General features: G+C 44.4%; 2 protein-coding genes across 9 annotated transcripts in view; one reads left to right on the top strand and one right to left on the bottom strand.

Annotated features, from left to right (window-relative positions):
• FGF1 (fibroblast growth factor 1) overlaps positions 1 to 26,943 on the top strand; it is a 142,902-nt gene extending 115,959 nt beyond the window's left edge. For all 5 annotated transcript variants that reach the window (XM_023587145.3, XM_004452618.5, XM_071210405.1 and 2 more), the window contains 3 exons: positions 3,995 to 4,197; positions 19,223 to 19,326; positions 23,616 to 26,943. In XM_023587145.3, coding sequence (XP_023442913.1) covers positions 4,029 to 4,197; positions 19,223 to 19,326; positions 23,616 to 23,810 — 468 coding nt within the window. In that variant the 5' untranslated portion in view covers positions 3,995 to 4,028 and the 3' untranslated portion in view covers positions 23,811 to 26,943. The remainder of the gene's footprint in view (positions 1 to 3,994; positions 4,198 to 19,222; positions 19,327 to 23,615) is intronic.
• The window catches only part of ARHGAP26 (Rho GTPase activating protein 26), a 1,052,546-nt gene that overhangs the window by 665,063 nt on the left and 360,168 nt on the right, over positions 1 to 27,315 (bottom strand). The gene's annotated exons all lie outside the window — the stretch shown is intronic.

Below are 27,315 nucleotides of genomic sequence, written 5' to 3'. Positions count from 1 at the left end.
AGAGACCAGATTTTCAGGAAATTCTAAAGGGTGTGCTAGAGCCTGAAAAGAAAAGACAGGAGAGAGAGGCCTAGAAAAGAGTCTAGAAATGAAAATCATATCAATAAAAATAACTAAAAGTGTCAAAAGAGTGGTGAAAATAAAATATGACAGATAAAACTCAAATAGTCAGGAATAAACTTAACCAACAATGTAAAGCACTTATATTCAGAAAACTGCAACTCAATGTTAAAAGAAATAAAAAAAGGTCTGAATAACTGGAAGGAATTCCATGCTCAAGGATTAGAAGACTAAATATCACTGAGATGTCAATTCTACTCAAATTGATACAGAGTCAATGTAATCCCAATAAAAATTACACCAGCATTTAAAAAAAATTGAAAACACGATTATGAAATTTATTTGGAAGGGTAGGGGTCCTGAATAGCCAGAAACATCTTAAAAAGGAAAAGCAAACTCTCATCTCCAGACTTTAAATCATATTATCTAGCTACAGTGGTAAAAACAGCATAGTACTGGCATAAAGACAGACACAAAGACCAATGGAACAAAATTGATGGTTCAGAAACAGACCCTCACAGGTATGGTCAAGTGATTTTTGACTAGCCCATCAAACCCACACAGCTTGAGCATAACAGTCCATTCAACGAATTGTGCTGAAAGAACTGGATATCCACAGGCAAAAAGAAGGAAAGAGGACCCCTATCTCCCACCTTATCTAAAAATTAACTCAAAATGGATCAAAAACCTAAAAAATAAAGGCAAGAACCATAAAGCTTCTAGAAGAAATTGTAGGAAAATATCTTCAAGACCTGGTGGTAGGTGGTGGATTCTTAAAGGAGATAAGAGGAAGACTGAGATGAACTACTGATGTTTAATGTATGGAGATGTTTTAATTAGCTTTATTGTAAAAGTGTGGAAATGTATAGAGTAGATGGTAACACATAGTAACAGGTAGTTTATAAATGGCTGCAAATAGTGGTCTAGGTATATAAATGCCAGTTGACAGAGTGCTGAGAATAATCTAGGTACTGAACAGCACAGTAAACCAAGAGGTGAATGAGAATTGTGGTTGATGGTACAGATGCAAGAGTGTCCATTGTTGACTAGAGCAAATGTACATCATTATTGCAGGGTGGTGGGAATGTGGAGAAACATGGGAAAAATAAAACTGGAGTGACATATGGACTGTGGTTAGCAGTAATAATATAATGTTGTTGCATCTATGCCAAAGATGTACTGTGTTGATAATGGGGCAATGTGGGAAATATGTGCCAAATGTACACTATGGACATGGTAACAATCAGATGATATTATCTTATCTGTAACAAATTTCCACCGCAGTGTGGTATGTGGATAGAGGGGTGTTATTTGGGAATTTTGTACATGTGCAAGATTGTTTTATAAGTTTACAACTTCTGTCATAAAAAATATATTTTAAAAATAATAATAGTGGTTTGGGGGGGAAACACACCAAATGTAAGATAAGGACTATAATTAGTAGTAAGATTTTGACAATATTCTTTACAAATTTGTAACAAATGTCTCACAACAATGTAAGGTGTTGGTGGAGAGTTGGTGTATGGGACCTTGGTATGACATCATGCATGTTTGCTTTATAAGTTCACAACTTTTACTACACACTTATTGTCTATGTATATTCATGTATAAATGATATAAAGATAATAATAGGGTTGGTTGGGGAAAAATACTTTGGTGAGTAGTAATATTTTGACAATGCTCTTTAATCATTAGTTAAAAAGGTTTAACAACAATGCAAGATATTGGTGGTAGGGTGATATATGAGAGTCCTGTATGATGTTATACATGTATGTTTTGTAAGTTCACAACTCTTACTATACACTCATTGTTTATGTCTGTTTATGTATGAGTGATATACTTCAATAAACTTTTTTAAAAATAGGGGGAAAAAAAATGGATGAGAAAAAAAATGTTGGGCCTAGGAAACAAAGGGAGGCTTCCAACATGAACCCTGATCCCAAAGTTACAAGGGCAAGTTATCCAAACTGCTACCTTCCACACAGGTAGCTCCATGAGGATGCTCCAGGAGTGGGTGGACGGTTAGTGCAGGACAATGGAGAGAGGCAGGCTGGTCTTCCATGAAACTGGAAACCTGTTCACGGTGACTAAGGGCAAGGGCTTTGTTTGTACCGACTCCTATCTGAGGCACTAGTTGTTGAACTGGCCCAGGCCATTTAGCAGCTGTAAGCTGTAATTTCATTAGATACAACACCTCAGAGGGTTACCGGGGAGGATTACATGAGTTAATCTGTGCCACAAAATATGTTAATGATGATGATGAGCACTGTGACTACATATTAGTTGGACAAAAGGGGTGCTGATGCAAAGTACCAGAAATCCATTGACTTTTATAAAGAGTGTTTATTTGAGCTAGAGCTTATAGATACAAGACCCCAAAGAGTCCAACTCAGGGTACCATGAGAGATATTTTCTCACCCAAAGTCTGTTGCCATGTGTTAATACAAGATGGCAGGCAACAGCTGCAATGGTTCCATCTTCCTCTTCCCCCTTAAGTCTCCATGGGTCCAGCTTCTTCCGATCTTCTCAGCTGTAGGCTGGCATAGTCTCGATTCTTTCTGGGCCTGTTCTGTTCTGTTCTTCTCACAAGGTTCGCTGTAAACTATCAGAAGAATGGCTGAACTCTCTTACCAGGCCTGCAGGATCCTTTTCCGAGTCTATGGAGCCTTCTCTCTTTTTTCATGTATCTGCTTCTCTGTGTGTCTACTTCCTTGTTCTTGATTGAGCTTCTGTTTATATAGCCCACCAAGGGGGTGGGAACTCAACCTTGCCTGTCCTAATGACATTAAATCAAAGCCCTAAACTTGATTTAATAAAGTAAAAGTAAAGCTTTTGAATTGAACACAATCAAAGGGCATCACGCCCGGAGAAAAAGACCAGTTTACAAACATAATCAATATCTCTTTTTGGAATTCATAAATAATATCAAACTGCCACAAACTATAAGATCACTTGATAATTGATATGTACAATTAGTACCTACTCACGCTTACAAGACGGAGGTCCCATGTTAGTTTTCTCATCTATTTATTGGCCTCTTTCTTTGATAGATGCTTTATGCACCAGCACTTCATTCTCCTAAAAAATGAGGCAAGTAGATACTTTAAAATTCTAAGGTCTGTTGATTTTGTTTTTTCATCCTTAGAGGTATATTTAATGCATTTTTACGTAATGCCTCACCCTAGAAAACAATTAGGATGAAGACGGCCTTTAGGCAAGACCCATCTTCTCTTTGTGATATGAGGATATGTGGAAAGCCCTGGAAGCAGGCAGTAACCAGACATAGCCTTCGTAATGATCTGTCTCGTAGCATTTCCTTTGCTACAGGGTTTGCCCTTTTAAAAAAATCCCCACAGAAGGCCCCTAAGAGCTGTGTTCCGGTTCCCACCAGCAAATCCGGAGTTGTTTCCTTTACATATTAACCCTCTGCTGTCCCTACGGCGGGAATTCCTGTGCGTTTGCCTGGAGGTCCCGAAGCCCCGGCCGCCTGTGCTATCTGCTCCCTCCGGCCTTGCGGTGCCCAGTCAAAACAGTGTGAGGGAGGAGGGCAAACCTCAGTCCCGGCTGCTCGGCTTTCGTGGGTTTCGGCCAGACCCCAGGTGTTATTTTAGTGCAGCTTCGGTGTTTAATTTGAGGATGTGTGTGGATCAGGCGGGACCAAAACATTGTTTTTTTTTCCCCTTGGCAAAATGATTAAATTTGAAGTTCTAAAAAACGCACAGCGTGGTCCAGAGCGGTGTCCAATTGGGAACTGAGAAATGCCCTGAAAATCCCTCCCGTGCCGGGACCCTCCTCCTGTAACCGCTGGCCCCCACGGCCGGTCGGCTGCGGGCCTCACCTCTGCAGGCACGGTCACTAACTGCAGGAGCCCTGGGCCCTGAGGCTCTCCTTCCCTTTGGAAGAACACGCTACAGGATTGTTTCATGTCTTCCAGTCTCAAAAGGGCCATAACCAGGAGCTCCTGAGCCATGGCTGAAGGGGAGATCACAACCTTCATGGCCCTGATGGAGAAGTTCAACCTGCCCCTAGAAAATTACAAGCACCCCAGACTCCTCTACTGCAGAAACGGGGGCCACTTCTTGAGGATCCTTCCAGATGGCACGGTGGATGGGACAAGGGACAGGAGCGACCAACACAGTAAGTGCCCACCTCTTCTGAACCTCTGGCTTTCCACTGCCTTCCTTGGTCAAGGCTGGGAGCAGGAAGGCTATCTCCTTATTGGTACCCAGTCCTCCAAGGTCCTGTGCAGAACGACACCCTCAGTGGCAAGGGCCACATAAATGTGGAAGAGGTCTGGGTGCAGGAAATAGGGTGTGATGGGGCCTTTGGCCTACCTAAAGGTGTTCTATTGCCAGTTTGTGAAAGGACTCCGCTGACTGAACAAAACTGCTTTGAGGTCCGATTTGGCTGCCAGTGTTCAATCCCTGTGTGTTTTCCCAGGTTTCTCTAACTAGCTAAAGGCCCCCAAGGCTGGGGAAGGGCCCTGCAAGCTCCAGGATAGGAAGAGCCAGATGGGGCAGGGGTGGAAAATCCTGCACGAAAATATGGGCTCAATTTCAAGTTAACGGACTCTCAGGTTATGTTTCCACTGGGCTTGGTTTGCAAAATCGTAGTTCATGATCATAGTCTTACACATCATAAATTATGCAACTTTCGCTCTGCATATCATGCATATGTGGTTGTGGTAACCGGGAGGGGTAAAGTCATTCTCCAGACCTTCTAGAAATGGGAGAGCAGGAACGATTTGAGCCAAATGCTGAAATATCTCTTGCAGGCCTTCCTGCAAGCTCAGCTCCCAGATGGTGGTGTTAAATGAAGGTTTGACTTCAGAGAAAAGAATCTGCTGGATTGCCTAAATCTGAAATTTCTTCTTTTTGCCTTAGTACTTCTGGTGTTGGAATGTCTTAGTATGTTTGATATTAGGTATGTGTGCTATTGTGATACTATCGGAGAGGCCTTGAGCTCCACTGAGGCACTGGGTGTTGTAAAGAAGCCAAAAGTCCAATCCAGTCCCAGCTGAGAGGACCAGCAATCTAAAGAGTCGAGTATGTCACAAATCAAGGGAAGGAAAGTGTGGATAAAGTCGGGAGACACAGAATAGCCCAGGTAGCAGGTAAGGTTCTGTAAGACTGGATTTAAAACAGAATGCAAGCCCCTAGCTTTGCACCATGGTGGTTTATATTCTGGGTAGTCTTAATTATTCATGGAATATGCAAATGTTGCAGGCTTTAAGCAGAAATGACCACCTCGATGGTGGTTACTCTCTATCGTCTGATGCCCAGGTAATGGGGGTAGAGGCCGGCATAAAGAGAGCAGGTGATGATGCCCTCCCCCCACAACCACCACACAGATTCATAAAGTGAGGAGTGGGAAAGACAAGGCTGGGGCTTACAGCTGCAGAATTAATTTCTTTGGATTTGTTGGGATGATGTCTTGTCTTCAAAATGGGGCTGCTGAGTGCTTTACAGTCAATGAAAAATAAGTACAAGAGTAAGGCAGAAAAGACTATTTAGTATAAAAAACACATATAAAAAGCAACATTTACTGCAAATAAATGAACGAGACTGTAATCCATTGTGTCAGGAAATGGTGCACAATCCAGGCAATCTGCTCTACCACAACACAGGGGAAGAAGTTTTAGTTCTTCTGGGTTTGCAACTTATTTACATCCAGTGGGGAAAGTTCTCCAGTTCTCAGGATCCCAGCGGAAAGGCAGTCTGGTATTAGGTTTTTCTAGGAAATCTTAAGTTCTGGGGTAAAAAGAGGCTACAATTACTGGTGTTTCTGTACAAATACATCTGCTGTCACTGTTGTCATTCCATCATTAATATTCTAAGATTGAGTTCTGGGTGTGTGACATTGAGCTGACTTCTGAATTCTGCTGCCAATTCAGCCGCCTGATCTGAAATGTCAGGAACCCTTGGAATGCAGTAGGATGCAGCCGTGTAGGAGTGTGTGAGAGGCTGTCTGCACCCAAGGAATGCTGGATTAATAGTTTGCTAAGTGAATTTGGGCAAGTTACTTAACTTCTCCGGCCTCACTTTCCTAACCTGTAAAATAATAATAATAATACCTGCTCCACAGGTTACTTGGAGGGCACTGCATGAGATAATGCAGGGCAAGTCCTTGGCACAGTGCCTGGCCCAGAGTGAGAGCTCAACACCTGTTGGTTAATGTTGCTGATCCCACCTCCAGCACCACCCTCCCCATCAAGGTTTCCTCATAGGACAGCAGACTTGGCCCAGTGGTTAGGGCGTCCGTCTACCACATGGGAGGTCCCCGGTTCAAACCCCGGGCCTCCTTGACCCGTGTGGAGCTGGCCCGTGCGCAGTGCTGATGCACGCAAGGAGTGCCGTGCCACGCAGGGGTGCCCCCACGTAGGGGAGCCCCACGCACAAGGAGTGTGCCCCATAAGGAGAGACACCCAGCGCAAAAGAAAGTGCAGCCTGCCCAGGAATGGCGCCACACACACAGAGAGCTGACACAACAAGATGATGCAACAAAAAGAAACACAGATTCCCAAGCTGCTGACAACAACAGAAGCAGACAAAGAAGACGCAGCAAATAGACACAGAGAACAGACAACCAGGGTGGGGTGGGGGGGAAGGGGAGAGAAATAAATAAAATAAAATTAAATTAAATTAAAAATTAAAAAAAGGTTTCCATATAGTCAACACAGTATGGAAACAGAGCATAGTATTTAAGGACCTTCCCTAGTCTCCTCTCTTGGCCTCCAGGAAGGCCAAGACCTGGATTCAGGTTTGGATCTGGGCCTCTGGCCAACATTTGGCCTTGTCATGTGGGCCTGTGTGCCTACCCTAGTACCAAGAACAAAAGTCAACGTGGACAGAAATCAGAGTAAACGGGGGGGGGGGGGGGGGGGGGCGCAAATTCAGCCCTATACCTGTCAATACCAGGACAACTGGAAATTCCACCTCCCTCTGCAGCGTCAGGGCTCTGGATTTACAGTCAGAGGCCTTGGGCTCTGTGCCCCTGCTGTGCCCCTCTCTAACTGGAGGAGCACTGAACAATTAACATCCTCTCCAAAGTGCTCTGTAAAAGGAGCTTCAAGCCTGCCAGCCCAGGACCCGTCCAGTCATCCTGACAATGGAGAGCCTCCAATGTTCCCAGCTGTGTACATTTGGGGAGAGTCCTTTAATCCCACCGAGACTCAGTTTCCTCACCCGTGGAATGGGAAGAAAGCTCCACCCCTTGTGCCTCACTAGGCAGCAAACCATTGCAGTATCCATGCAGGGGAGGTTCCCGTTGGACATGGAAGTACCCTCCGAAGGTGAATGGGGTTCTGTCGCCCTCTTCTGCCCAGTGCCTGTACTGCCACAAGTTCTGAAGTTCAAGGGTTATTCAGAAAAGGAATCAACCTTAGAGGGGCTTGGGAGGATGGTCCCTGGATAACTGGGATTTGCAAAGCCTGGTATGGGAATGGGCTGTAATCCCTGATCATTAGTGTGAACGTGATTAGAAACTGAGGTCACTGGTGGAGAGTCGTATTCTAAGCAAAGACTCCCTTCCGGATGAGCATTTCTAAAAGCCAATCAAATATTCACATAAATCTACCTAAATCATGCAAGATAGAGTTATGTGCCTTTGGACTCTACACGGCAAAGTAACTCCTTTCACAGCTTCTCTTTGTCTCCAACCAGTTGATCTGCCCTGGGCAAAATTGGGAAGTTTTCAACTTCTCTCTTCCTCCTTCCAAGTGCCCGCCCCAGGCCTCCTCATCGGCTTCACGGTAGGACGGACGCTAGAGCACACACCACTGAAGCACAGGCCTGAGTTGCATGTCTCTGCTGCTGGGGATTTCTGGCCTGTGGAGAAGATGGCTTTGATTTGTCCCTCCACAATTCCACAAATCATGGCTGTAGGTAATTACCAGAAAGATGACAGCAGCATTTGCCAGGTGAAATCAGACAGCAAGTGCTGCAGCCCCTGGGGCTGAGGGGGTGCAGGGCTGAAGAAGGTGCATGCTGACTCCTAAGGGTAAAGAAGTTGTCACCGAGGGAGGGAGATCCCAGAGGAGGTCCAGCTGCAGGAAGGTGATCCGCTCCCTTTGGACACAGAGCATTTGAGGAGTGCCTTGTGTAACTCTCCTTATGCATTCATCTGCAGGATTATTTAATGTTTTTCTCTCCCACTGGCTCCCTGAGGACAAGGACATTGTTCTTATTGTTCAACACTATAATTTTCAGGTCTAGCATATTGCCTGTCACTGGGTAAGATGCTCAATAAACATTAATTGGATGAGTGAATGAATTGTAATGGCACCAATACATTCAAATTCAATAGTACAGTGCATGAATATCCCTCGAGCACCTGCTATGTGACAGCACCATGCTAGACTCCTTCATTTCCCCCAACCACATCACCAGGAGGTAATTAATTATCATCATTCTGAGAACAGTGGAGCGAGTGGGTGGGTGGCACAGAGCCACCTCTTCTGTTTCCAAGACAAAGGTTCCTTCCATACCCCACCCCTGCCCCATCACTATGACAGTGGTTTCACCCCAAAAAAATGGAATCAGGAAACATATCGAGTCCACACAGCCTGTCCTGTGAGCCAGGGGACTACAGGTTCAGGTCCCCTCACCACTGCATCACTTGGGAAAAGTTACTTTTCCTCTATGGGCCCCAGTTTCCTTGTTTTTAAAGGAAGGATGCCGGCAGCACCCGCCCCATAGGAGAGTTGGGACCTTCAGGGTGATGGTGCTTGTCGAAGTGTCTCCCTAGCACACTGCCAGGTACACAGTAAGTGCTCGAAGGCGGCGGCTGGCAGCAGTGCAGCAGCATCTTCCCGAGGTCACTTGGCCTTCCCGTCCAAACCCGTTCGATGAACGCTGCAGCGGTCACTGAGCTGAGGATGAGCCTTCACAGCAGCTTCTTGTGGCTGGCAGGAGGGTGCACGCCCCGGGCCCCGGCCCCAAGCCCTGCCCTGCTGGCTGTCCCACAGACCAAGCCGTTTGAGCAGAGGTGAGAGGAGCTCCACGTTTGCTTCTTCTGGTCTCTCCGCCAGCGATTTCCCACTGGTGAAGGGTGGCCATGGCTTCTTCCTCAGTGGGATGAATAACTGGGACTATAATAGCCAGAGCTCACAGAGGCCCCGAACCTGCAGGCTCCCGTCGTGGTCCACGCCCCGCGCCTCAAGCACATGCAGGCTGTGCGGAGCAGCGTGACTGGCACCGCCCGCCAGACAGGCGGAAATGTGCCTCGGAGAAGCGTGTGCCAGTCAAATATTTATCAATCAAACCACATCCTAAATGCTCTAGGGGAGGTCACTGGCCAAAAGAACCCTCCTCTGCAGCCCTTTATAAAGGGCAGGCTGCTCCTCTGCAGTGAAATCCCTCCTTGCCCCTCACACGCAGGCAGCCTGGGTTCCTTCCCTGGCCCCTTCACACCCTGCCCACTCGCCTCTGGTTTGCTCGGGCTCGGTCCTAAAGGAAAAAGCACTTTGCTCCCCGCCAGTGTGGGCAGAAAGTCAAACCAGCTTGTCAGATGCCGAGGTGGGCAGTGTCGGACCCTGTTGCCAGAAGTCAGAGAGGGAGGTTTTCAGGCAGGAATGTCCTTCCGGAGGGCAGCCCTACCCAGTGTCGTAGCCCGGTCATATGTGATGCAAAAGGACTCCCTGGCCTCCTTCCCCAGCACCTTGATCAGATTATACAGGAGGGGTTTTTCTAGACAAGTTTTTTAAAAAGTATATCATACAGTCCTTGGACCATATCAAAATTTCCCAGGTCCCCCTTTTCAGACCCTTAAGGAGAGGCAGATACCTTTAAGTATTCTAAGAAAAGATTTTTTTCATATATATATATATCATCCAAACCACTGGAATCTTTTTTCCCAAACTCAGTTTTTTTCTTCTCCGTCTTTCTCTAATGTTTCACAGAGACCGGTTTGTGGCTACATTTTAATTATAAATACCACTGACATAAAACAACCTTACTGAGTTCTGAATGAGGCTGACCTCACTTTGGGTAAACACAGCAAAGGACAGGAAGTCTCCAGCCCAGAATAAACCAGGCACGTAATCCCTTTTGGCCTCTCCGAGCGCAGAAGTGGAAAGCAGACTTAAAGGCCACGGACATGCTAGGGAAGCAGAAACTCCCTCTCCACGTGTTTTCCCCCCACTGACTACTCCAGTTGTAACCTTAGTTTCAAAAACTCCTAGGGCAGGACAGGAAGATGCGAAGGTGGCTTGGTGCTCAGAAACGGGGTGCAGTGCCCAGGAGAGTACTTATCTTGGCTTTGGCAAGCTTATAACCCCTTTTTCCTGCTTTCCATCCTTGGAAAGTAAGGAAGTACGTGTCTTACCACAGATAAACCACTTCTAAGACCTAATGGAAAGGCTTTGGGGAGCAAAGGAGAAAACCAGAGACACAAAATTATAGTCTCTCAGAAAAAATGTACAGACACTTAGTTGGGGGCTGGTACATTCACTTAAAAAGTGTGGGTTCCCCTTTGCTCTAAGTACTTAGAGATCCATAAGGGCTTCAAAGGTTGAGCATGGGGACAAGGTACATACGGGTTCTGCAAAGGTGATTTTTGCACATTTCAGGGTAGCTGACATTTATTTTTGATAAATAGGCCATTTCCAAACCATCACACCCTAATGCATTCCTAATAAAGGAGCACAACTCTTGATGCTATGGGGGACATGTATCATCACAGATCCACTAAGCAAACACTTCCAGTCCTCTTCCAGTATATTTTTATAATGCCTTAAATATATATATATATATATTTTTATAATGCCTTATAAATTTGAATTTGTCTAAGAAATTTACATCTATCACAACAGCACCTTTTAAGAAGTTGCTTTCCATTTCTTCTGCTAAATTAAAAGCTGCTGTCCCCATTTTAAAATTGGAAAAAAAAATACACTACAGACTCAACTATTTGTCTCATTTTACAAAAGAGCACTTGCCCTTTATCTTTGGGATGCTGTAAAGCCCATTAACCTCCCTGCTCATAGATGACAAGTGCTAAATTTCCTGTATGAGGTAAAGAAGAGGGGCGCCAGCTCCTTTCCTCTGGGTGCTAAGCCCGATGGAGGGGGCTGGAAAACGCAACTGAGAGGACAAGGGTGTCCCTTCACCTCTCTCCTGCCTCCTCAGTTTTCCTGGTTCCCTGTCTGCCGCCGAGAAGACCTATCTCCCACGCTCAGGTCTAGACGCAGCCTGGGGCAAGGCTGAGCTGGGGCACACAGCCGCACGGGGGTCACTGGGAACAAAATCGTGAGCCTTGGGCAGCTCTGAGTTGCTGCATGTTGACTGAGAGCCGTGCTACAAACATCAGCTACTGCCCTGAAAAGTACCAAGGCTAACTCAGTGACTACCCCATGACCCAGAGTTACCCAGGATGACCAGCTGGCTCTTCTTGACTCAGAATTGTGTTTTTAAAGAAACATTTTAGGATGAAGGTAAACTTCCTTCCATTCCCCTCCCAGTCTTAGCTCTTCTGTTCCTCCCTGGAGCAGCCACTTGTAGAATTTGGGCTATATCTAGGGCTCATTTTATATTTTACTACAGATAGATTCATGATCTATGTACATTGTTTTTGTGCTTTTTACAAAAATTTCACCAAGAATTTATTATAAGTATGCTTCAATTGTCTTTATTTGTATATAATTTTCTGCTTTACTTTGAAACAAATGTTTAAACACACACACATCCACCACACCTGAGTTTTTATAGTAGTTTTTGAACTTCTGTTTACCTGTAGCTCAAAATCAAGTGGAGTTTGTGTTATTGTGTTGTTTTATCATTCGTAGGTTCATTTGTCTATGTCCTAATTGTGTGCAAGTCTCCTGAAGCAGGGACCCTGAAGGTAGATTACAGATGAAACTCTGGCATTCGACAAGTTCTCAGCACAGGGCAGATGCTCAGTGTTGACTGACCGGGTTCTGTCCATCTGGCCTGGCCCAGGAGGAAGTGCTGCTGCTTCAGATGAGGCCATGTGGCCAGCCCCTCTCTTGCTGAGGCCCCCTCTCTGTGGTTCTCTCCTTCCTAGCTCTTTCTCAGCAGCAGCTGCAGGAGGATGTAGGTGTGGAAAGCTGGAATGAAGTCTCTCTAGACAGTTGGACACCCAGTCAGCTCCACAAGTACCTCAGGCTGGGTGTTACTCCTTCCTGCCAGCCCGGCTTGCAGAAGGATATATGTTTAGGAAACTTAGCCAGAAAGCAATCCAGTGAAAATGAGCTATGAAACTTGGACATCCTGGAGAAATAATATTTACAGAGGAAACTCTTGAGATGAACTCTCACCAGCGCCACAACGCTGGTGGTGGAGCTCACAGCCGAGGGCTGAAGTCATGTGCCCAGCAGGCCTCTGGCTCTGCCTACCGCTGGGACACCTTTACGTGGCCGTGGTGGGATTCTACAGGCGGCCACAGCAACTCTTCTTACTCCCATGGCAAGACCATGTTCTATCTTAGGCAAGAGAACAGAAATGAACCAGGAAATGAAAAGCTTTTTAAGGTCTTCCCCAATCTCCCCAGCCTCAAAGTCCTGCCCTTTGGGATTTCTTTAGTGCCTATAATGGGTTTGACTAGTTAGCTACAGATGTGGGGGATAGATAGAACGTCCCAGTCACCAACATCACTCAATCTATGGCTGCAAATGGGAGACTGGGTGACCATCCACCATCTGAGCTGGCCTTGAACACAGGGGGTCCAAGAAAGGGACTAGGGCTGGATGTGAGCCAGGCCATTCCACATCTGGAGCCCAGGAGGCTGTTAGGAAGAAAGGGAAAAGCAGAGTACCCAGACCTAGGTAATGTTCCTGGCTTTGATCCTTATTAGTATAACCTTGGGTCAAGCTAGCTCTCACCAAGCTGTGGTCTCCTCACCTGTGGGATGGAGCAAGTGCCACCTTCCTCCAGGGACTGCTGCGAGGAGCAGGTGAGGTCACATAAGCACAGTGGAAATGATAAAGATAATTCTAGGCATTTTCACGCATTAAATCATGTAACCCTCACAACTATCAAGTGGATACTGTTGTTACAAATAAGGGGATAGAGGTAAATATCTTGTCCAACCATCCTCAGCCAATAAGGAGCTAAGTCAGAATCCAAATCCATGCAGTATTTGTTTTAAATTACAGATGTTGTGGGTTTACAGAAAAATCAGCAGAAGTACAGTACTCCCGTATATACCCCACTCCCAGGCACCGACACTTTTCGCCATTGTTTACTTTGTACATTAGTGTGGTAACTGTTACTAGTAATAATTAATACTGCTTAACTATAGTCCACAGTTTACATTGGGGTTCATACTTTGTGTTGTACAGTTCTATAGGGTTTAAAAAATGTTTATTCTGGTAACACACATGTAACCTATTAGTTCCCATTTTAGCCATTTTCTGATATACAAGGCAATGGTAGTAATTACATTCACAATGTTGTGCCACCATTACCACCATCCACTGCCAAAACTTTTCTATCACCCCAAAAAGAAACGCAGTACCAATTACCTCCCCATTCCTTACCCCCACCCCTGGTAAGGGGGTATTTCTAATTTCTGACTCTGAATTTGCTTATTCTAATTATTTTGTATCAATAAGATCATACAACCACCGTCCTTGTATGTCTGGCTTATTTTACTCAACATGTTTTCAAGATTTATCCATGTTGTAGTATGTATCAAAACTTCATTTCTTTATATGGCCAAATAATATCCCATGGTATGGATATACCACATTTTGATTATCTATTCATCTGTTGATGGAAATTTGAGTCCATCTTTTGACAATTATGAATAATGCCTTTATAAACATTAGTGTGCAAATATCTGTTTGAGTCCCTCTTTCAATTCTTGTGTGTATATACCTAGAAGTGGGTATTTCCAGATCATATGGTAATTCGGTACTTAAGTTTCCAAGGAACGAGCAAACTTTTCCACAGAAGCTGCACCATTTTATATTACTACCAACAATGTTCCTGTATTCCTGTTTCTCCACATCCTCTCCAACACTTATTAGTTTCCATTTTTTTCATAGTAGCCATTCTAATTGGGTTGTGGTTTCCATCAGTTTTTGTTTTTAAATATTTTTTATTTATTTTTTCCCCATATAACCCACTCCCCACCCTCCCACCTCATCATTTTTGTAAATTGTATTTTTTTGAAGATATATACATCACAAAAAAATGTTACACTAAAAAATATAAGAGTTCCCGTATACCCCCCACCACCCCACCCCACTCCTCCCACACCAACAACCTCCCCCATCATTGTGACACACTCATCACACTCAGTGAACACATTTTGGGGCACTGCTACACTACATAGATAATAATTTACCCTGTAGTTTGCACTCTCCCCCAGTACATTCAGCGGGTTATGTCAGGATCTATAAAGTCCAGCATCTGACCCTACAATATCATTTAGGACAACTCAAAATCCCTAAAATGCTCCCACATCACATCTCTTCTATCCTCTCCCTGCCCTCAGCAACTACTGTGGCCACTTTCTCCACCTCAGTGCTAAAATTTCTTCTATTACTGGCCATAATAGTTTTATAGTAGAATATCAGTAAGTCCACTCTAGTCCATATTTTATTCCTCCATTCTGTGGACCCTGGGATAGTGATGTCTTCTCCACCTCAGATCAAGAGGGGACTTAGATTCCACGTGGATGATGGATGCAATTCCTCTGCTTGCAGTTGTCAGAGCTCTTGATTCCCTGGTGTGGTGGTTGACCATCTTCACCTCCATGCAGTTTGATTCTGAAGCCCACATACTAGTACTGCCCTATTTACCCTGAGATAGAAACTAGCATGATACCTGGCAAAATGCATGTGATCAAAAAATGGTTTCCCCCTCCTTTGATCTCTTCTAAACATACAGGGTCATGCTGAGAAATTAAAAAAAAAATAAATGCACAAGTTCTCTGAAATTGAATAATGTAGGGAACAGATGTGCCTCAAGTGGCTGAGTGCCTAATTCCCACATGAGAGGTCCTGGGTTCAGTCCCTGGTGCCTCCTAAAGACAAACAACAAGCAAGCAAACAAAAAAAACCAACTCAGGGACCCACATGTCAGTGGTTGAGTGCCAGTTTCCCACACATGAGGTCCCAGGCTCATTCCCCAGCCCTGGTACTATAAAAACAAAAAACAAAAAACCTATAATGTACAATGAAATATAGGGCATTGGGAAACGGACTTTGGCCCAGTGGTTAGGGCATCCGTCTACCATATGGGAGGTCCGCGGTTCAAGCCCCGGGCCTCCTTGACCCGTGTGGAGCTGGCCCATGCGCAGCGCTGATGCGCGCAAGGAGTGCCGTGCCACGCAAGGGTGTCCCCCGTGTAGGGGAGCCCCACACGCAAGGAGTGCGCCCGTGAGGAAAGCTGCCCAGCGTGAAAAGAAAGAGCAGCCTGCCCAGGAATGGTGCCGCCCACACTTCCCGTGCCCCTGACGACAACAGAGGCGGACAGAGAAACGGGACGCAGCAAATAGACACCAAGAACAGACAACCAGGGGAGGGGGGGAAATTAAATAAATAAATAAATCTTTAAAAAAAAAAAGAAATATAGGGCATTAAAAATACAGCTTTTTTTGAAATGTAGTTCACATACTATACTATTCACCCATTTAAAGTATGCAATTCAGTTGCTTTTAGTATATTTGCAAAGTTATGCAATCATCTCCTTAATCCATTCTAGGACATTTTCATCACCCCCAAAAGAAACCCCTGTATCCATAGCCATCATTCCCCAATCCCCCTAACTCCACCTCTAGGCAACAACTAATCTACTTTATGTCTCAATCGATTTTCCTATTCTTGACATTTCATATGAATAGAATCATAAGATATGTAGGCCTTGGTGACTGGTTGCTTTTTTTTATTTTTTAAGATTTATTTATTTATTTATCCCCCCCCCCCGCCCCCCGTTTGTCTGTTCTCTTTGTCCGCTTTGTTGTTGTCAGCGGCACAGGAATCTGTGTTTCTTCTTGTTGCATCATCTCGTTGTGTCAGCTCTCCGTGTGTGCCGCACCATTCCTGGGCAGGCTGCACTTTCTTTCACGCAGGGCAGCTCTCCTTACGGGGCGCACTCCTTGCAGGTGGGGCTCCCCTACACGGGGGACACCCCTGCGTGGCAGCGCACACCTTGCGCGCATCAGCACTGCGCGTGGGCCAGCTGCACACGGGTCAAGGAGGCTCGGGGTTTGAACCGTAGCCCTCCCATGTGGCAGACGGACGCCCTAACCACTGGGCCAAGTCTGCCGCCACTGGTTGCTTTTACTTAGCAAAATGTCTTCAAGTTTCATCCATGTTGTAGAAAATCAGTTCTTCATTCCTTCCTATTGCGGAATAATATTCCTTTGCCGAGGGCATTGTTATTAAACATATCTATTTGTTTCATAGAATGTGAGAGCTGGAAAGAACTTTGGCGCTTGAACTCAAGCCCCTCCCTTTTTACTGATAAGACTGTCCTCAAAGGAGAATAAGCCTCCCAAGTTCACCCAGCTGGTTAGTGGTGGAGCCAAATCTTGAGTCGTACAATTCTCTCCTTTGTCTCGTGCCACTTAGCTCCACAAAGCATTGGTGGAGACGCCATTCAAAGAGAACAGTTACTGGTGGTGACCAGTGGAATCATCCCTGCAAATAGTAGGCTACTATCATTCATTCAATAAACACACTGGCTGTCCCTGTGCACAAGGCACTGTGTGAGGTGCTGGAGATCCAAGGGCAAACAGGACAACATCCTTGCCCTTCCTCCTGGAGCTTGCATTGTCCAGGAGTGGCAGAAATAAACACGTGGGCCCCGAAATGATAAAATAATAGTAGGTTGGGTTCAGTGCTATGAAGAAAACACAGGGCTGAGAAAGCAGACCATGTTGGGGGCTTGGACAGCTCTGGCAGGGGTAGGGGGGTGGGGTGAACGGCCCTACTCCACGTAGGATACCTGGGGAGGCCTTTCTGAGGAGGGGGCATTGAAGCTGAGGCATGAAGGAGAAGGAGCCAGCTTTGTGAAGTCCTGGAGAAAGAAGGTGCCAGGCAGAGGGCACGGCCCATGCGAAGGCCCTGAGGTAGGAAAGAAGGAGCTGAAGGGCCAGAGCAGAGTGAGGAGTGAGAAACTGTAATGTGCGGCTGGAGAGAGGGAAGAGCCCAGAGCATGGAGGCCCTTTGGCCTGTTCTCTCATCTCTACACATTCAGATCTGACCAAGGAACAGAGGACCTGTGGGGAAGAAGATCAGTGGCTTCCAGTTTCTTTCTGGGAATTAAACAAACTCCATTTACCACAGGAAGCTGGAAGAGGCCCTGAGTCTGTGTAGCAAAGACTTTCAAGGACAAGAGAACTGCATCTTTAATAAGGCTGATGTACCTATGTGTCACCATGCGGGTGAATCAGAAGATAAGGAAAACAGAGCAAAATGAGAAATGCAGGCATATGAATAGGGGAGTGGTTACATGGTTAGGAAACAGCCACATCATAGAACACAGTTCAGTTGGCAGAAAGAATGAGGTTTACTCTTTGTACTGATATGAAAAAACTTGCAGGTTTAGTGGTAAGAAAACAAACAAAAACCAACAAAAAAAATCCACCAAAAAACCTAGAGCTGTGTGTGTGATAGACTACCATTTCTGGAAAAAAATAGGTGGGGGTGGGATAATACATAGTTGCTAATATAAGCATAAATGAGAAGATGCACGTAAATTATATCCAGGAGGGGCTTATAGCCGGTTTCTGTCTCCCCCCTGGAGAACCTGTATTCTGGGAGGAAGGGCAAGGCTCTGTCTGCTCTCCGTTGTCTCCCCAGCGGGAGGGGGCTGAGGGAGACTTCACTGTCCACTCTTACACTGTTTCCAAATTTGAAACATGTGAATGTATTTCCTATTCAAAAAATAAATAAAATCAATGAAAATAAAGAAAAAGCAGGAGGAGTTCTGGACCTGTGGTCCAGCCTCTAGGAAAGCTGGTCCTCCAAGAGAACTAGTGGGTGGTCCCTGGCTCCTGGCCCACATTCCACTCCCAGTTGAAATGACGGTGGTGACAGCCGGGGGACAAAAGAACTTGTCCAGAAGTGTTCACAATTAACTCTGATTTCCAAATGTGAATCCCAGAGCCACCCTGGGGTTAATGAACAAATCAATAATTATCAAATAGGTATCAAACTCGTGTTACATACCCAGCCCTTGGGCCAGACCCCTGAGAGTGTGTCAGTGAACATGGGGAGAGTGTAACTTGGTGCAGCTCGTCACCCTTGCCCTGACTCAACCTCGGGATGCTGACTCTTGGGGCTGAATAATGCTTTGCTGGGGAGGGCTGCCTGTGCACTTTAAGAGGTTCACGAGCATCCTGGCCTCCCTCCACTCGATGCCGAGAGCAAACCCCCTCTTCCAAGTTGTGACAACCAAAAATGTCTCCAGACACTGCCAAATGCCCCCTGGGGAAAAACCACCTGCCCTCCAGCCCCCACATTTCCAGGTGACTGCTTCTTTTTCCCAATCAGAAGCTGGAGATTTTGCCTCCACCTGCACCCCAGGCAGATTGCCACGGAGGAGGCCGGGGTGCGGGGGTTGCCTAATCTCAAAATGGGCGAGTGCCCTGAGTTTCACAGGCCGCAACCGATCCCAACTCCCTGGGATCCCCTTCTGTCTGGGAAACGACAACAACAACAGAAAACAATTGCACATCTTAAAAATAATTTATTGACAAGAATCTGTCCCATCCCTCTTAGACCCAGGCCATAAAGAGTCACCCCAAAGCAGGCTGATAACTAAAGCAGAAGATATTCAGTCCAGTCAGGTGCCTACTGGGTAGCACCCCAAGATTGCCAGGACGGTGGAGTCAGGGAAGAGCAGGCCATTTCGTCCTGTGACTATTCCCCTCCAGGTGACAGAGGAGAAAGGAGGGAAGCACTGTGAAAGGACCTGCCCAGTCATGTTGTTCTAGGGTGGTCGAGTGGAAGGGGGAGCCTGTGGGCATCTCTCCTCCCTCTTTCAAGGACAGAATCCCCAGTAGAAAACTTTGTCTGGAGGGTGAAGGAAAAGAAACTCTATTTCTGTGTTTTGATTAATTTGAGGTGCATCCTCAAGGGCTCTGCCAAATGAATGAGCATCATTTTCCATGCCTAACTGTCCTGGCTGTGGGGCTTTATCTGCAAAAGCTCAGTGTTTATTTACTTTTGCTCATGTTATTTTTATTTCAGTTCAGCTGCAGCTCAGTGCGGAAAGCGTGGGGGAGGTGTATATAAAGAGTGCAGAGACCGGCCAGTACTTAGCCATGGACACCGACGGGCTTTTATATGGCTCAGTAAGTATGAGGCTGACATGCTTCAGACACAGCCAAGGTTTGAGGTTTCCAGAAATCTTGTTTCATTGAGTGATCCAGACTATAAAGCAACAATTAGTCTGTGTTTGTTATTTTTTCCAGTAGGATTCCCACCCTCTACCCTGCATTATTTTAGGCACAAACATAGAGTTTCTTGCGGTATTCTCTCAAAATACTCAGGGGTATTATCACATAGACATAGAGGAAATGGTGATTGAGATTTTGGTAAGTCATCGGTCACTCATTTGAGAAAACTCATCCCCTTTTCACCCATTCATTCTGAAGATGTTTCTCTAGTGCCTGCCATGTGCCAGGTACTGGGCTCGGGGCTGGGCATCTCATGATGACAAGACAGCTCTGTCCTGTCCTCATGTGGCTTACATTTGGACAAGCTTTTCTTTGTAATGTATTCTAGTAACTACAGGTTATTCTATGTCTGTCTCCTAAGATTTTTTAAAAATTGGCAAAGCCCAGTCTCGAGTAGTTTATATGTCATGCATAAAGCTCTACAAATACCCTTCTTTATTCCAGAAGGGTCACCTAAAAAGATGAAAAGTTTAATAACTTCACTCAACAAATATTTATCAAATGCCTCCTGTGTCTTACAAGTAAAACAGAAAGAAAAGTGAATGAGCCATGTCACTGCCCTCGAGAAGCTGGTAGTCTAATAGTTCACTGAGTTGCCAAAATCTCAATATCTCCTGTTCCTTACTCTCAGAGTTTATTCTTTATACAGGTTAGAACCAGTATATATTGGTCGGCGAGAGAAGAACAGAAATAGAGGTGATATGATTTTTCCCTTATTGGCATCTCTGGTTAAAAAAAAAAAATTGGAGAGAGCGCTAAAGCAAATAGTCCCAGGTTTTGAAATTATTTCTGGATTTCAATGATCCCTTCTCTCTCCTAACAGTTGATAATTAAGGCTTGGCTGAAATTCACAACCCTGCCTCCCTATTTTGAATCTGCCTACAAAATGGCAGCCAGCATGGCAGGGGAATTTATTCTTGGGCTCCCTTTAACTTACATCAAATTGCCAAGTAACTCTGGGCACAGGAAACTCTCTCTGAAGCCAAGGTTTGGGATATGAACAAGTTCGTTTCTTTCATACTGCCAGCTCGGGGGCAGAAGAGGAAATCATCAGAGGAATAGGTAGCCTCTAGCATGCTGTTTGCCAAAATACGGATCAACCAGGACAGCTTTAAGGGGTTTGGAGCTAGATGGTGACAGCTATGCAGTGAGTAGACTTTTTTGTAAAGGTGGTCCTTCCAGTTGGTAATAAAATCTGTCTGTCTATCTATTTATCTATCTACCTATCATCTATCCATCTATCTCAGGTTTATTGTAACTGAATCATACGCCTCTGCCACTTTGGCAAGTCCCTTGCCCTCTCTGAGCCTTGTCTACAATGGGGAGAGTATGGACAGTAGCCATCTCATACAGAGCTTAAGAGGGTTCAGTGACAGCATACAGAATACACCAGCCAGAAGCACTGGCACACTGCAGGAGCTCCATCAATGGTGGTTATATGACAAATAATCAGTTTATAAATCCCTTGCCCTCATTATTTCTTAGACTATATATGACAGTTTTATGGCTTTTCCCCTTCAAATCAGTTTTCATGTTTATTAGAAATTTCTTTTACTTATATAAAAATATTGGAGAACACCCCCAATCCCATTTCTTCTAGGTTCCAGACATCCCCTTGTCCCCCCCTAAAGCCCTGTCACTGAGATTCACCTGAAATAGTCAGAAAGTGATCATACTATATTATGCATATTTTTGCTTAGAAAATTTGATAGACATTCTAAAATATCTTGAAGCTTTGCCTCATGCTCTTGACCAATTTTAGGTATTCATCCATCTTCATTCCAATTTTTGTGTGTGCAGACGGATATGTTTAAAAAAAAATAAGTCTGAAAGGCTGTATACCAAAATATTAATATATTTCTCTCTGGCAGGGATGGTAGATGGGTGGTTTTATGATGCGTGAATGCCTTCCTGTATTTTTCAAATTTTCTACAGTGGGTATATGTCACTTGTGTAATTGGGGGGAAAAAATCACACTAAATATAAAAAAGAAAACAATTGTAACAGACATGAATCAATAGTGAATCCATATGCCCTCAGCGTTAGACCATGTACATAATAAGTGCTGACAAATTCTGGCTGTGGGATGGACGGAGGTGCCAATTTGGCCTACTGACTCACCCTATGACTCAGGCGTCTTGTGTGATTTCTGTGTGTGTCGCCTATTCCAATGTGATAGAGATATCAGGTGGGGAGTGTGGCTGTCCCCACCTTCGTCACAGAACACGGGCCTGACGCCTGCTGCTTACAACAAATGGGCAGCTTGGGTCCAAAACTGCCTCCTTCCCCACCCCTGACAACGTGCTTCAAACACTGATTCTGGACTTAGTTTCTTTAGAGGCAGCAGGTCATCCAATTAAATATTATATTTATAGCCTATCTTGCTCCAAAGTGATCTAAATTGTCTCACCCAGTTGCCATTTCATGGACTATGTATCAGTAAAAAGCAGGAAATTTCCTGCTACATAGATTCTTACTAATGAAAGTCAAAAATTTTTGAGTGCTTTACAATATTCTCAAGATTCAAATCCAACCCCACACCAAGCTGGTGAACACCTATTATCTGCAAGGATCAGTGCTAGACATGGTAGGGAACGAAAGCTGACAAGACTCCATCCCTTCCCTCAGTAGGGCCTACAGGCTAAGGGAACAAACACGCTCCCCAGTAGAGAAAGATGAACAATATGATTAGACCATAAAGCCATTGCCAACCACTGTGGGTGACAGGAGAATGTAGACATCCCATGACTGGGAAGAGGACAAAGGCAGACGTGTCAGGAGGCATATGCCTAGTTGGTCTCAATTCAAATATAATACAGGGTTTCTAAACTCTCAACAAAAAGAAAGAACAAATAATTGGGATTCTCCCCCCATTCTAACAGATGGATTACAAGTAAACAAAGTAGTGACCGGAAGAGAATTTTTTTAGTAACTCACTATTCAGTGTGCTATGGCCATCTTTCCAGGTGCAGTGATTCCACCGTATGAGTGCACCACTATCCACTTACCCAATCATATTTTAAGGGATATTGAGGTGACTTCCAGTTTATTGCCATTATATTCAATGCTTCAAAGGCCATCCTTGAAAATGTATTTTCGCATTTGCTCAACTCTCTCTCAAGGGTAAATTCCTAGAAATGAAATGCCTATGTCAAAGGTAATGAGTATTTAAAATTTTGAAACATATTGCCACACTACCGTCAGAAAATTTCCACCAGTCTATCTTGCCAACGGTGCATAGAAGGGCTTATTTTCCATGCCCTCACCAATATTAGGGCTTGTAAATCTTTTTAGTCTTTTTAGGTATTATAGCTGAAAATAAATAATTTTGTTTTCATTTGAATTTTTCTTGCTAGTCAGATTGAACGTGTTTTCTTAAGTTTATTGTCCATTTGTAAAACATTCATTCAAATATGCCATTTTGGTAGTATCATAAACCTATCTATTTAGCCTTATTTCTCCTTATCTGTGTCTACATATGTAAGGAGATGCAGGAAAGGATGTTCACCAACTGCTAACCATTGGCCTTTATCTGGGTAGACTTTGGGGTGGTTTTTTCTTTTTTTCTCTTTATTGTAGGTGAAGTTGTCATTTTCAGAAGAGCATATCTGCTTTCCAGAAGTATCAAAAATAAAGCGTTCTTCATTTTTTAAAAATCCTCATTTAAGTTCCAGGATATGTTTTATGCTTAGGACAAATTTTAGACAAGATTTTGTGTTCATAACAACAGTGTTATACTGCTAGTGAAATTCACTGGGATAAAAAGTAGTAGTAGTGGATGTTCATGTTTTTCTTCCAGTCCAAACTTGAAATACTTCTACTGCATCACAGTCTGGTTTTAAGTATTTTGAATGTTTTCATGGTCATGCCTATGTGCCAGGCCTCTCCAGAGACAGAAGGTCCAGACTTTTAGGCAGGATCTCCCCAATGGAAGACTTTATAGCCCAGAGAATGGCAAGTGGAAGAGGAGCTGGAAACAACAGCTAGCACAGACTGAAGGCTGATTATGTGCTGAGCACTGTTCTAAGTCCTCTAGATCCCATGATTATCCCACTTTCCTGAAGAGGACACTGAGGCACAGAGAGCTTCATAGCTTGCCCAAGGGCACACAGGTAGTCAATGGAGAAACCCTGCTTAAAACCACTCACTCACTGTTCTTCTCTATTTTGGTGTTACCTTTTTAGGAGACACCAAGTGAGGAATGCTTGTTCATGGAAAAGCTGGAAGAAAACAATTACAACACCTACATATCCAAGAAGCATGCAGAGAAGAAATGGTTTGTTGGTCTCAAGAAGGACGGAAGCAGCAAACGTGGTCCTCAGACTCACTATGGCCAGAAAGCTATCTTGTTTCTTCCCCTGCCAGTCTCCTCTGATTAAAGAAATCTGTTCTGGGTACTGACCACTCCAGAGGAGACTTAAGGGTTCCTTATCCTGTTGACCCCAGAATGTTCCCTTGACCAGTGACTGCGCTAACCCCTGGCCCACAGGCCCAAATTTGTAAGCAACGTGCTTCTAAATGCCCAGTTCACTTTGCTGTATAGAGCCCTTTACCCCAGCACAGTTTGGAACAGAGGGACCAAATTGCTTTTAGGGGCCACTGACTGGCCAGTGAGGGGCTGGGTTTGGATGTCGAGCTGCTTCTAGGCACCTGCTGCAGGCTGAGCCTCTCAAAGTGAAGGTGGGGCCAAGTGAAGTATAATAAGGGGTCTGCCAAATGAGGCATTAGGAAGTGCATACAATTTCCCTCTACTGAGTAAATCCTGATGCTCTTCCCAAATGTCTGGCATGCTCCCTTTCATCTTTTCGACACCCCACAAACATTAGTAGATTAGGTAGGGGCAGCTCCCAGGAGTAGGAATAGGGACAAAGAAATCCTTTCCTCAAGAACAGACAGGATTTAAAATGGGAAGAGGAGAATGGATTTTGATGGACAACTTCAAAGGATGGGATCTCAACGGAAAATGGAGGAAAAAGGGCAGGCTCAGCCACAGGAAAGCAGAATAAATTCATAGCTTTGGGAGTCATTGCAATTCCTGGACTTTCCCAAGGTTATCTGGCAGCAGGAAGGTTCTGGGTGATGTCAGGTGGAGAGTGTGAGAAGTGGTTTCTTGATAAATGCAGGGACATGAGATGCTGATAAATCCATTTTCATTGGTGAGTGAGTGTGGGAGTGATGAGAAAAAAAGGGCAACCTTGGCCAAGGGGAAAAATTAGCCTCCCAAAGAGAACCATTTTGTATCTGAGAAGGAACGAGAAAGTGACTCCATGAGCCATGCTGGGCCCCCAGTAGGCAGAGGCCTTGGCGTCCTGGGGAAGTGCTTCTCCAACTCTGGTGCCTATGTGTCATCTGGGGGTCTTGTTTAGATGTAGGTTCTAATTCAGCGTGTCAGGGTGAAGCTTCTGCGTTTCTCACAAGCTCCCAGGTGCTATCGATGAGGCTGCCTTCCCCCAGCATACGTCAAGTGGCAAGGTCCTAAAGAATGCTTCACAAATGAAGGTGGCTCAGACCCCCATCCCTCCCCTCTGCCCCATCAGTCTTCCTGAGCGGCCAGGCAGCGTCTACGGTATTGAGGAGCATGGTTTTAAGGCGCTTTGACCCAATGTCCACAAAATGCCCTTATAGAAGATATATAAAAGCATACTTCAAAAATCTTAAGCCCTTCACAAACATCTTTTCCCAAGAGACCATTTATGCTATGATTCCTCCTATAAATATGCTTCAAGTAAACTTGACACAAGTGGCTAGCAAATTAGCAACGCCATTCATCTCTAACATACGGTACTGATGCCATGTAAAGGCTTTTCATAAGTCATTTAAATTTATTGTGAGACTCTATGCTTTAATCACATTTTAAAATATATAGCTGGAAAGCAGTTAAAATGACTAGCATTCAGCTACTGAGAATGATGATAATAGGATACAAGGTATAAGCTATTCAATTATCTTCTACTTACACTACATTTACCTATGAAATGAGATTTTTCTTTGCTTTCCACTGACAAATTTTCCTTTGAAAATGGGAACTCTTAAGCAATGATGTTATAATTGTTGATAAAAACTGATGAAAGTGTTAGTTATGTTTTATACAGAACTGAAGTAATTATTAAATGAAAAGGAATTCCTTAGTAATTGAACTATTATATTTAGAATGGAAGAAAAATGGAAGAAAAATGGAAGAAAAAATGACAAAATGAATGTGAAAAGTGGTAGTGCAATTGAGGAACTGAATTAAGCAAGCTAACGTTATGGCTAAGAATGTCACTGCATTTGTACTGCAAAACAATTTGACAACTTTTTTTTGTTTTTTTAACTTTGGATAAGACCATTCTGGTTTATTTTTATAAATCTTTGCAGGCAAGTTGGGGATAATGCAGTGTGGCTTAACAACTCTTTATATGAAGATCTGGCCAGAGAAAGGTACTCAGAGAGGAAATCCAAGATATTTATAATGGTCCATAATTTTGATTGTATGAATCTAGTTCAATGATAATATTGGCCAAGAAAAATTAAACCCCATTGCTAACAAATGAGGTGGAAGTCTGTGGTTTCAGAGACCCAAAGCATTGTAATAAAAACATCATTGTAGCCTGGACATCCTCAGCCCAGTCATCATTCATGTATTAAATGCCTACTGTGTACCAGACACTGTACTGGGTACTGGGAATCTTGGGAACCTTGTGTGTCTGGTTTGCTGCTGTATCCTCTCCCAGGGCATTATATTTATGATGAACGATACTATGGAGTCATTTCTTTCAGTCAAGTGAAAGCACAGACTTCGTAGTTTTCTGTTGAGCAAGCAGCAAGTACCAGAAATCCAGGTTTTGGAAGAATTAGCAACCCCCAATACAAGATAAACACCTATCAAAGTCTCAGAGGAGATAGCAAGGTAAAGCTAATGTTTTCAACTGTAGAAACATGTCAGCGTTAGGGGGACCACTTTCAAATCAGGAAAAAAATCTGTTGGATTGCCTAAAAAGTGAGTAGTGGGCCATTCTCTGCTCCATTTTGAACGAGCTCTAGTTTCTTAACCATGCGTGCACTCTCACTGCTCTCTGTATTCCTTCAGTGACTCTTGTAGCCAGTCTGCCTGTCTTGTGCCTCTCGTGTGGAGTCACTTTCAGGCCAGCTATGAGGATCTGCTGGCAGTACGAAGTATGAAGGGCATATGTGCTTTTGGTTGTACTCCATTTGGTGGTGGTGGTGGTGCTTTTACTGTTTCCCTGGAGGGGATGACAATTAAAGCCTCTTAAGACCAACAGCGTGTACTTACAGAAAACTCAATGGAGCAGAAGGTGTACCTGAAAAACCAGGTCCTGGCTCTGCATGGAGGCAATGGGGTCCAAGTCCTCGGGCTCGTATGGCGTCCAGCCTCAGCCATCGCACTCCTGGGCTGCAAACCAAACCTCTGATGAAGAAGAGGCCTGTCATTTTGCATCACTGTCTTTTTTTTTTTTTTGTATCACAGTCTGCACCTTACAGATACTAATAAATGTTTCATTAATAGGTGTATAATGCCTCCGAGTTCCTGAGCATCACGATGTGTCATCTTTCTATCAAAGGATTTCCCCCAGCATCCCTGAGCTGTATCTGCTTTGTATTCTCTACTTATCCTGTCACCACTTGACGGCTGACAGGAAGAGCTAAGGCAGAAACATTTTTCATTTTGTTTGAAAACCTAAGGCCATACTTATGATCCTGTAGGGCTCTGTCAGGGAAATATATCCATTAGGGAAATGTGTCCCCTGAACAGCCAGCTACCATAAGTAACTCAGTTTATATTTTTTCTTCATAGTCTAAGCCATGAACAATTACACTACTTTTGTGGAGTTGACCAGCTTGTGCTTAGGCTAAGACACATAACCTGAAAAAAAAATTAAGGAT

This window comes from Dasypus novemcinctus, chromosome 2 (assembly GCF_030445035.2).
Source record: "Dasypus novemcinctus isolate mDasNov1 chromosome 2, mDasNov1.1.hap2, whole genome shotgun sequence".
Lineage (NCBI taxonomy): Eukaryota > Metazoa > Chordata > Mammalia > Cingulata > Dasypodidae > Dasypus > Dasypus novemcinctus.
The sequence above is the reverse complement of the archived record's forward strand: the minus strand, read 5'-3'. Positions and strand labels throughout refer to the sequence as shown.